General features: G+C 42.0%; 1 protein-coding gene across 1 annotated transcript in view; it reads right to left on the minus strand.

Moving 5' to 3' along the window:
- Positions 1-12,157, minus strand: part of side-III (sidestep III) — a 101,914-nt gene that overhangs the window by 7,468 nt on the left and 82,289 nt on the right. The window contains 5 exon segments of the mRNA XM_086832315.1: positions 3,217-3,351; positions 7,905-9,501; positions 9,504-10,030; positions 10,175-10,300; positions 10,875-11,123. Coding sequence (XP_086688441.1) covers positions 3,217-3,351; positions 7,905-9,501; positions 9,504-10,030; positions 10,175-10,300; positions 10,875-11,123 — 2,634 coding nt within the window.

Consider the following 12,157-nt stretch of genomic DNA (forward strand, 5'->3'; position numbering starts at 1 on the left):
CGGATGTATGGATGTCCTCGAGTCGAGCGACAAATCCCCAATCGTATTGCCAAAAAACCCAAACACAAAGGAATAAAAACCGAATCGAGCAATCGCTTGCCAAATAAAATGTATATTTGGCATCCAGGAAAAGGGCACTTGAAACAGAAACAGGAAACAGAAAACTGAAACTGAAATGGAGACCCACGACGACACGTCGCGGTGCCCAAGGTGAGAGATGCCAAAAGAAAAAAAGAAATTTAATTTAAATATAAGCACACTGGCGTAATGAAATTTTCACACTTGTGCAAATATTTACCAATAAAACCACCTGGAAACGGTGTGCCAGAACCGGAGGGGCCATCTCCATACTCTATGCACATGCCCCGACTTAAGCAGATAAGCCAGACAACCAACCAAAGAGCCATCGAGTGAGTCAGTTCGTGTGGGTACCACGAGCTCACCTGGCTCTGGTGAGGTGAGGTGTGGTATGTGGTGTCCGTATCCTCCCCTTATATCCTCATACGGATAGGAACTGGTCTGGGCCAGGATCTGGAGCAGCCGGAACGGGACGGGCCGGAGCCCTTCGTGCCGCTCATAAGCCAATTGTTTGCATGGTTTTCATTTGGATGAGTGCAGGACCTGGCTATCCTCCTTCCGGCTGCGTCTTCTCATAAGCTTAATTCGATTTAATGCTCCCGTTTGTGATATAAATGAATCGACGAGATGATGAAAAAGTGGATTGGTTAAAATGTATTGGGAATATCCAAAAGAACACTGGCAGAAATCTGAGTCAAATCGAATCTTAATCAAAAATTTCGTACTCTATTACCATCATTCGCTTTGTTGACAAAAATGTAAATGTTGAGAAATGAGTAAGATGTATAGAATGTTGCAAATTTCTGCCAGTGTATGGCATTGTGCCCATGTGGGTTTTAAGGCGGGAATGCGTTTACACAAAGTAAGCATAAATAAAGGAAACGTTGTGTGCTCCTGACTCTCAATTTCAAGGAAACAAGCCAGACAGCGTTGAAAAAAAAGAAAAGAAAATGGAGGCGGGAGCTGTCATCTATTGCAATGGCGGTCACATTTCCTTACCCTCCCCCCGCACTTCGATCCGCTGTAACATATAATTTTATTTTATTTTACTTCACTTTCTGCACCGTTGTCTTTTGGGGATATTGTATTCAGATAAGACATGTTTAATGTATTTTTTCTTGTCGTACAGTAATCGTTTATATTTTGTGCCCGAGCCCGAGCCCGAGCTCAACGTGAAGCTGAAGCCATTGCTTGTCTGTTCAACTTCCGCCGCCGCTCCTCCGGCTGCCTTTGATACCTTGTTTCCCGCCCGACCGCAGTGTGGGTGCACCTGCCATAGTGGGTGTGCGGGTGTAGGGGGTGTGGGTGTGATGCTGGAATAATGTAACTCCTGGGGAATCTCTGTGTGTCAGTTTAGCATAACAAGATATTTCTTTCTCTGCTGGGGTTTTACTTCGCCATCGCATTTTCTTTCTTTTTTTTTTTTTTTTGGCTGGCTAAAACATGAAATTGATTATATTTACATTAATGTGGCATCAAGTGTTGCCATTGCAAAAATGTTCCGCTTTTCCCGCTCACCGCATTTCCCTGTTTGCGCCACTAACCAATTTCATTCTGTTGTTGGTATAAAAGCTTTTTAGATTTACGAAAGGTGCAAATATTGACTTGGTTGGATTGCATATAGTATACTATAGGAGCAGCTGAGTATTTCAAGTTCTTAGAATTAGGATATAAAATCCTTATGAAACTTATGTCAAAATACAGAATTTATGTTTCTTAAATTACATAATTTACTGGAGACAATACTCCATCACTATGTTCAACGTTTTGAATAATATATGTATTACTAATTGCTTGATAACATTTGTAACTAATTCTAAAACTAACTAAAAAATAAATAACACTCTAAAAGGTATTCATATTTCTTACTAATATATATCAATTCTTCTCAGTGCACTTATTCTGTGGATTGCCACTAAACAGTATTGTTAGTTATGTTTACTCCACTCATCGGATTAGTTTGTCCCAATCTTCAATCCAAAGGACCTCACACCCCCCCCCCAAAATAGGGCCAGGCAGGAGTCGCCTCCTGTGTCTGGGTCGCATTAAGGAGATGATTGAGTGGATTTGTTGCTCATGGTGATTGGCAACTGAAGCGTTCAAATATATGCAATTGTGCAGATAAACATTATTGGCCGACCAAGTGCGGACAGTATTTGGAACATAAGTGTACATAATTCTCTCTATGTGGGCTAAATGCAGGTAACCATGATGAGTTTAATAATGATGCTGGTCAGTTACTGTTGGCATTGGAATTGCCAATGCAATAAATCGATAAATAAGTAGTGTGCATAATTCGTTTGCGATGATATTTGGCTGATTGAATAAGGGACAATAAATGCTATTTGAATACATTTGGGAATATAATTATAAATGCCTTCTCATAAGATACCGATTCGGTGGAAATAAATGCTTACAATGGGAAACAATCTAAATAATTTAATAGATATTAGGATAATGTGAGTGGTATTTGCTGGGTTCAACATATTTGAGCATAAATATTTTAATCTCTATTGGGACAAGTTTGAAGAATAATGGATTTCATGCTCGTAGTCTAAGCTGCTCCACTGTAATTTTGAATAATGTCCTTTTACTATTTTTCTCTCCACACTCACACACACTCTTTGGAAAAACAAACGCTTTTACACTTTTTACCTCGACTGTCGCCGGAAGGGAAAAACTTTTAAAGAAAATTAGCGTCAAAGTTGAATAACAAAGCATGAATAAGAAATCTTTGTGTCACTACTTTGGCCATCCCAGGATGTGGGCTATGGAGGACAGAGGAGGATTCGAGGTGCAGAGGTATCCGCGGAGCCCAAGTGGAGTTGCAGTGTCGCTCCAGCGTAAACAAAACTCGTTAAATAAAAGAGCAATTGTACTAACAGAGGCAGTAACAACAACCACAACAAAAGAAATGAGTGAAAGAAGGGAACTAAAACGGTTAAGCGGAATATGCAAATACTTGAATGACTTTTTAAAGGTGAAATGGTGCTTAAAAAGCAATGAATGTTCTGTCCTGGTCTAGGGGAAGTTTACCCACCCCAAATATCCCCTCCCATTCCCGCTTGGCAGCAAACTTTGCAATAGTTTTCATTTGCGTTTTTTATTTTTTTTTTGTGTGTTGTCCTGTGAACCTACCTGAACGTTTGTCCGCCTCATTGATAGGCACATTCTCAAGGACAATCGGCTCGGAGCGTCCCTTCTGATTGACACTGTAGACGACCAAATGCAGGGCCGGATGGGCATCCGGATAATAGTCCATGGGAATTAGATCTGAGGAGCAAGAGGAAAGGGAAAACAATTAATTAATACGCGGATGCTTTACCCGGAGAACAAGTAATTAATAATAATTTGCATAGTTGAAAAGTTACAGTTCACAAAAAGAGGTAGAAATATTTTATTTTATTTTTATTTATTTGGAATTTAATTATTGCTTTAATTTATTCTATATACCTTCTAGTATTACTATACAGATATAGGTCATCTTTGATCATTAATTTAAAACTTGTAGTGCCGTAGTTGTAACTTCATTAGGCAAAGAGGCATTTAATTAGCACGTCGCGGTGCAAAACTTTGGTCGCATAAAATGAAAAGTTCTTCGAGTTTGCGTTGCGCTGCGTGTGTTTTTCCTCCTCTCGTTCCATGGTATTTTCCGATTTTCCGCTTTTCCGTTACGTTTTTCTGGTTATTCTTAATGCGCGCATCAAAAGTTTTGTTTGTGCCCGCGCTCTCTTTCTCTGTCTCTCTGTCTCACTCCGTGCACCCATAGAGCAGCAGCTCATTAAAATGGCAACTGGTGCAGGAGGCGGTGCCCGAGGTCCTGGCAGTACTAATACGCATATATTGGCAAGCCGCAGGAACAAAAACACTTGGTAGATTCCAACCCCATACCCAATCCTAGCCCCCACCAGGAGCATCATCCTCCCAATCCCAAACCGAATCCCACAGACAGCGTCGTTAACACGCCTGTCTAACTAATCGTGACTTTACGCTTCGTTTGACTTTGCAAATATCGCTGAATACCCCTTAACCCCTGAGTCATCGATATGGTGGAATTAGAACAAAAACAAAAAAAAAAATGCCAGTGCATTGCAGGGAGCAAGGAGCAAGGAGCAAGGAGCAGAGAGCTCGACCTACCCGTTGCCAAGTCGCCAACTTTAATAATCCAAAATGTGGCTCATTAACTCGCCTCATACCCAACAGCATCAAATACTTATAATATTATAATTTTCGGTACCCTCTTAACCTCCATGATAAATCTTGCGCTTTTTTCAACAGTTCGATTCGAATTTTTGGCCCTGCTCTCTGGTCGCAGTCGTCCTGCGGGCAGGACCACGCCCTCTGGTTGCTGGCAGCATTCTATTTCATCCAATTCCCCACCTCAAAACGCCATTGGCATAAAAGTTTTGCTGACTAGCTAAAATTCATTACAACAAAACAGGCAACAGCATGTGCCAGGAATGGTTTAAGGGGCGTCTGCCGGGGGGGAAGGGGAAGGAGAGGTTGGCAGCCTCAACTAATTAATCTGCGTAGAGCTGGCTGACTGGCCAAGATGCACTGAGAGAATAGTCAAAAAATTTGAATGATTTTTACATGTGGTTTTGTTTATGAAAATAACTATTTTCATGAGTTCATTAGAGATTGATTGTTGATAAATTTAAATCCTCTGATACCTTCTAATAAATATTTGTTAGCTAATAATCCTAGAAAAAGGATATTACCTCTACATATTTTATATTACTTATATAGATACCTATAGTTTTCCATTGAAATTGTGTACTTTCTGTCATTTTTTCCCACTGTGTATCTATCCTGAATCCCGTCCCTATTTCGTCCTTGTCTTGAAGCCAACGCGCAATTTTGCCAGCTCAACTTTTTGCTCAGTTTGTTACTTTGATTTGTTTTTGTTTTTACTGTTTGCGCCGCTGCTTCTGCCAACCCACGTTGTTGCTGTTTTCTTGCTCTGGCCGCCGCATAAAAGTCAAGTCTTTAGTTTGCGGCTTTCGCCAAGCACTGTAAATATTGTACCGCCAACACCCTGGGCCTCGTGATTTCTAAGCCAACCTCATTTAAATATAATAATACATAAGCATCGTGTAATAAAACATTGCTTTGGGGGGCCTGTTGAGAATCTGCGGAAATATTAGATTTCCCCGAACCATTACCAGGACGAAGCAATTGAGTTTAAGGGCAACAAGCGGACTATCTAAGCAATTTAAATCCTTGGGAATTTAATTTCAACTGCGAAGCATGGACAAGGACTGTAAAGCGATGGCTTAAATCGGACAGCAATTTGCAAGTTGAAAAATTTTCACAGATTGCAAGGGAATATAAACTTCGGCTATCAAAAGTGTATTTCCTTTCATCTTTTTATATCTTTTTTAAATATAATAATATATATATATATATATATATATATATATATATATTCTTGATCAGCATAGATCTGTCGGTCTCTTCCTCTCTACGCAACCTAGTCTCTGAGTTTTAAAGTCTTAAAAACGAAACTGCCGAGTCACTGGTAAATAAATCTGAATGAGTCGGATCGAACGACTATATCATATAGCTGATATAGGAGCGATCGGAAACTGCCCTCCCACTCTCCCTCTCTTTCTCTCTCGTTAGTTGTTTATGTGTATCTTAACAGGTACCTCTTACTCTCTACCTCGCTCAGCCTAGCCTCTACAGATCCCTCTTTCTCCCTTACTCTCTCGCTCACACTTTCTCTGTTCTCTTGCCTCGCGGACTATAAATAGAGGGTCGCTAGCGGCGCGCCGCCCTTAGTCTGTCCGTGGCACCTGCAGTGATAACATCGATTGTGATAGTGGCAGTGATAGTGATTACCTCCGACCCCAACTATATTTCCTGACTAATGGATTACCAGGAATAAGCTGACGTGGATGTTAGCATGAGAAGCATAATTGGAGTCACCAGGAAATCTACACTGAAAGGAATAAGGGGTAAGTTTGAAAAATGACAATTTATTATGTAGATATTTATAAGTTTTTGGAGGGATCAGGCCTAGGTCTAGAACTATCTGTTTTAGGTATGCATCCAAAGTTGCTTGCTTTAATTGCTTACTTTAATTATGATATTAAACCATTTTCAAGAAACTTGAGATAGCTTACAAAAAATAATATTAGTTTTGGTCTGCGCTCAAGATAAAAGACAATTCAGAAAATTTAAGATAAGATGATTTTGGTTTTCAAATAATTTGAAAATGTGTCTAAAATCAGACACTAAAATAATTTACTTACAAATTTCATAGGAAGTTTTAATTTGAAACCATAACTAATATTTTATAGCATACTTTTCGAAAGATTTCCAACGATACAATATCGATACTGAAATTATTAAAACGATCCTCTATCCAAACGCACGAACATCGATATGTCGATTCCACTATCGTAATTTTGCAGCCTGGCACCCGACAGCCAACGAGAGAGAATTCTGTTAACGAGTGCAGATCTGTTAATGAGAGCAGATCTGTTAATAAATTTAACTTCCTACATGGGATTCTACTTTCTACATGACAATTCTACTTCCTACATAAGAATTATACTTCCTACATAAGAATTCGACCCAATGTATCTGTAAACGTGTAAAATTGCATGTAAGCGGAAGAGAGGTAAAATGTTAAATAACAGCATGTTATTAGAAAAAAAACGGCAGCCATAATGGCCACGGAAATTTTGCGGAGCGAAAATTTGTCAGAAAAAAACAAAATTTGCCGGTTAAAAGTGATCCTAATAAGAATTAAAGGCGAGCAAAACAGAAAAACCAACCCGGTTTACCAATTGGATAACAAAACCGCTGTGTATCAACAATAATTAATTGTGCAATTAGGATCAAAGGAGTTGGCGAGTTCGCAGCTACATAAATAAAGTGCACAAGTCGTACATAAGTGAAGGGCAACAACAATTAAACCGAAATAGGAGCTCCCGCGGTGTTTTAGTGTAGCACAAGTGATTATTAAGTGCTAAAATATATGTAATATCCTTAAAAACATGAACAACGCCAGCGATCGCCAACAAACAGGTGCAGCCAGCGAAAAAAAAAACAGAGGGACCTCCAATTCGCAATTTTCGGTCGCGTGACGCTCGGATGAAGAAGAAGCACCGGCAAACGAAAGAACAAAGTGCCAAAAAATGCGGTAATATTGACACCGTAAGTGATATTCGCCGCTATTTTCCGCCCCGCTTTTTTGCGCTTTTCCTTCCTTCGATCGGTGAAGCCGTTTCATGCGGCGTTTGCCGACTCCAGGAAGAGAAGATGGAAGAAAGGCGAAGCGGTTAAAAGAGTGGGTGAAAAGTGCGGGAAGTTATATTTTTCCGTGGTTCAACACGCGAATATGTATGTATATGTATTTCTCTTTTTTGGTGACTTTTTGTTGTGCCCTTATTTGTGCGAATAACTTTTTGCGAATTGACAATTACATCGAGGCAGCGGAAAAGCGATTTTGCAGCTTGAACTTCCAGCAACAAATATCAAAGTGAGTGACGATCATCTCCTTTTTATTATATTTATGTACATTTGCATTATTTATGTTATTTTTATAAATATTATTTTGATTTAATTTTACTTGTTTTTGCATTTTAAATTGAGTATGCAGATTTCTTAACACAAAACCGAGCATATGAAAACTTTTCGTATTTAAATAATGATTTGTTGGCTTAGTTATACGTTTTATTAACTTTAAGTTATCAATGCAAAGAATGCGAATTTTGTAAGCTTAGTTATGATCAATTCCTGATTCGATTAAATTTAATAGCAAACTTAAAGGGTATGTCAACTTCGGCTTTATTTGATTTATTATAATAACTCACCTGATAGATCAATTCTGAATACTGGCACATCCACATAGGTGCTGCTCATATTCAGCCTTAGCTTTTTAGTCTTGGAATCGTAGGCCTCCAGGAAGAACTGCTGTTGCAGCCCGCCATCATAGCCGGGCATGCACTCCAGTTCCATGGTGGAGTAGATGATGTTGTCATAGTTGTCGAAATTGATGGTTCCGCCGCCCGGTCCGTACGCATCGTGTCCGGCCCCCGCTCCAGCTGCTGTCCCGGAACCACCGAGCAGGCTCTGGGTAACGACTCCGTTGCTGAAGCTATACTCCATGCGTGAGTAGTCGAAGTGCGGCTGCTGCCATTCAGTTCTGGTTTTGGTTTGGGCTTTTGGTTTGGTTTTGATTTTGCGAGGTGGTTCCGTTGCCTTTGGCCTGGATGTGGCTGTTGCCATTGTCGTTGTGTCGGAAGTGGAGAGGGCCACGCTGGCCACAAAGTCATCATCGCTGACATTGTACATATCATCGTCATCGCCCGCCTCCTCCTCGGCATCGACATTGTCCTCCAGCGACTCTAGATCCAGTTGCTGCTCCAGCGACAAGATGTCCTCATGTTGCTGTGGCTTGCCATCCACCTCCTCGACCGTCTCGTAATCATCTAAATCGCCTGGACCATCGGCCAAGTAATCGGCATCGGTGGCCAGCTGGGCAACGTCTTCATCCAGGTCTGCAGAGTCATCGCCAGTTGTCTCCTCATCCTGCTGCTCCCCATCATCGGCTTCTGTGTCAGCATCCATCTCTGCCCCATCATCATCATCATCATCGTCGTCATCATCGTCATCGTCATCGTCGTTGCCAACGACATCGTCATTGTCCTGGTCAGCATCCTTAGAGTCCTCCTGCCGCTTAGACGTCGTCTTGCCCTGGACCCCAGTTGCTGATGCAACTGCAACTTGCGACGTTGTTGCTGATGATGCTGCTGCTGCAGCTCCTGCTGCTGATGTTTCCTTAACATCGTTGCTGCTAATTGATGCTGCTGGCTGGTTGCTTATTTGCGGGGCATTCGGCGGCAGCAACTGTTGCTGCTGCTGCTGCTGCTGCTGCTGTTTCTTCTGTTTGTCAGCGTTTGTTAAGGACTTCCGAGCTCGCTTATTGTTGCTGGTGCTGCTCAGAGCCATATCCTTTTCGATTTGTAGCGAAGTCGTAGATGTGGCCGCCAATGAGGTGCCCACAGGATCGGAGGATAATGACGCTGATGTTGCTGCCGCTGCCACAGTCGCTAAGATGTCGTTTGACGCCAGCCGCTTTCTTCGCTTCGAAGTTGCATAATGATGGATTATATTGGCGTTGTGCTCGTTTGCTTGCTCCTGCTCCTGCTCCTGCTCCAGCTTCATCTTCAGCTTTAGGTTGTGCTTCTGTTTGTGCATGTTTTTCTGTCGCTTATTAAAATACTTTGCTGGCAGTTTGCCATTGTTGCTGCTCGGGTTGTTACTTTTGCTGTTGCTCTGGCTCTTGCTTTTGCCGTTGCCTACATGTGACATTGATAAATTTGATTCTGCTGGCTTCCGCTGGCTTGTTATTGATGCTCTCAGTCGGAGCTTGTTGCCTGCATCCAGCTGATGCTGCTGATGTTGATGTGATGCTGATGCTGATGCTGATACTGCTCCTGCTGTCCTGGGAGTCTCTGTGGGATTTGGCTGGCTCGCCGCATCCGCTGCTTTTTCGATCCATCAGCTTTTCCATCAGTGGACTTGCCAGCAGTGGCTTGTTGCTGCTGCTGCTGTTGCTGTTGCTGCTTCCTCTGGCGCTGCCTCTCGATGGCCGCCAATGTCTGCGACGGCGTAAACGAGGTCCGCTTCTTGAGGCGCTGCAATTGCTGCTGGCTGAGCTGCCAGTTATTAGATTTGGCCTGGCCAGCGCTTGTCTTCCCCCTCATATTTTTATTGGACGCATTGTTCCGGGCCGTGGCATTGTTGTTACTCCTACTGCTGCTGCTGTTATTGCGCTCACGTACGTACTCCATGTGCGGGTAATTCGACTCGTGTCTGCCGTATTGTGTGGGCAGCATTTGATTGGCATGCATTGTCGTCTGGTTCGATGAGTTCAGCGATGCGGAGGTCACCACGTACGGCCGGAGTGTACAGTTCCGCAGTGCTCCGGGCTTGGCTAAGGAGACACAGCACAGCGAATAAGTAATCAGTGAATGTGTCGGTAATTAATATACAAAATGTGTAATAAATAACAAATCAGTGAAGGTTACAAGAAGAGATCACAAATACGTTCATGATTTATCCCTGAGTTTGATCTCACCTGCTGGCACCACCTGAAACACACATGGCTCCGACTGCTTGCCAATCGCATTTCGGCCATAACAAGCCAATGTTCCATAGTCTCGTTCACCTTTGGGTGTGTAGATCAGCTCGCTGACGGTTTCCACTGCGGGTGAAGAGGGGGGAAAAACAGAATACAGGTGTAAATTGCAATACAGTTTCGGCGTTTATTAAATTGGCCCCTTCGGTCAAGTTAAATGAAATAAGTTCTGCTTGCCCAAGCAACTCAATCAAGCCAACTGGGACGGCATCAGATAATCCAATTTGCCACTATGCGAGTGCTTGTATGTATGCACACTCATGATATTGATAAATGTACTGACGCCCACCTCCATTGTTCAGTTAACAGTACACACTATATATATACATGCATCCCACCTCTATCAGCTCAATCCGGAATGTTAATTTCTACAGCCGCTCAGGCGCAAGCACATGAAAATGCCCCTTCCTTGGGGTGGACTCTAAGCGTGCATATCATAGGCCTATAAAGTATAAACTGGGCTAAAACTGGACAGTTAAGTTAGTTTTGTGCAAGAACTATGTATCATAATAAGTCGAAGTTAAGATATTCAATCCCAAACTCAGGCAAACTTTTACTTAAAAATTTCATTATTGTATAGGCTTTTTGGGCATGTTTTCCTTTTTAATTTCTCTCTGAAATGTAAAGAAAATTTACCTACCATAACTCTCAAAGTGTGTTTCATTAGACTCCACAACGGTACGCCTCACATCGCTGGTGGTGGTCATAGTGGGATCCTGGATGGTGGCATAGTGACCCGAAGGCACCTCAAAGTGTTCACCGCTGGTGGAGAAGGTCCATTCGAAATCGATTTCGGGCGGATCCGAGTTAACGCGACAGGGTATGGGCACAGCCTCCTCCAAGGAGGCGCCAATAACGGTGATGGTGCTGCTGCTGCAGACGGGCGCATCTGTTGGCGACACAATTGAGAGAGAGATCGAATTCAGTGGAGGAGCAGCAGTGGAGAAGTCGAACGAAATGCAAAATAATGAGCAGCTGCAATTGTCCGATTGTTCTCTGTCTAAATCAAGTATTTATATTGCAAACATTGTGCTGACAGTCGTCCGGTGGAATGGGATCCCAGGATAAATTGACAGCTTAGATTTTCAATTTAAGCCAAAGCAAGCAGATGGCGTTGAGACTTTGTGCAGGTATGAGACAGTATTTTCAAGCTTTGATTTAATGTTTCTTTAATTTGCAATAGAAATTATGGTTTTTCAATGATTCAAAATTTGTGGAAATGATTGTATAATCTAGGAAAGCTATCCGAATTAATATTAATGTTGTTTTGTTGTAGTTATGATAGATTTTCTATTCGATATCACGATCCAATCGTAAATTGCCAAGGTAAACAAACTTTGGCTTTATGAAGTAAGCTTCCCCTCTTGTTTTTAAGAAATATTTCCAAATTTTAACTTCAACTTTCACTGTAAATATTGATTCATTGTTTAAAATTTAATTTAAATTAATTAGTTAAATATTTTTGGGTGAGGTAAAAAGGTTGAGCTTTCAATCCCCTTCCTATTTTTTTTACTTCCGCTGGCGGTTAAAAGTTTTCCTCATAGCTTAGGCCCCCGACTCTCACCACCACTTGACTCATGATTTATTCAAAGTAAACTCATTCTCCGCTTTTTGGTTACAAACGATTGAACTTGAAAGTTTCTGTCATACACGCGGCATGCCAAAAATTTCCATCTTTTCCCCCTCTCCCACGCACACGGCACACGACAGGGGAAAAAATAAACTTTTGCTAGCAACTTTTGAAAACTGTGCCAAGTGTGCGATGTGCGTCGCATTCTGTTCCTTGTTTGCCTTGTGGCAACGAAATTCTGGCATAAACAACCCCACAACACGGCCCAAGACATGGCAACAATAAAGACACCCAACAGCACCAACAACATTAGACACAACACACGCAGGCAACACTCTAAGCACCTGAAGGCA

This window comes from Drosophila serrata, unplaced genomic scaffold, assembly GCF_035046125.1.
Source record: "Drosophila serrata isolate PLE 108 unplaced genomic scaffold, ASM3504612v1 contig_30, whole genome shotgun sequence".
In the NCBI taxonomy this organism is placed as follows: domain Eukaryota; kingdom Metazoa; phylum Arthropoda; class Insecta; order Diptera; family Drosophilidae; genus Drosophila; species Drosophila serrata.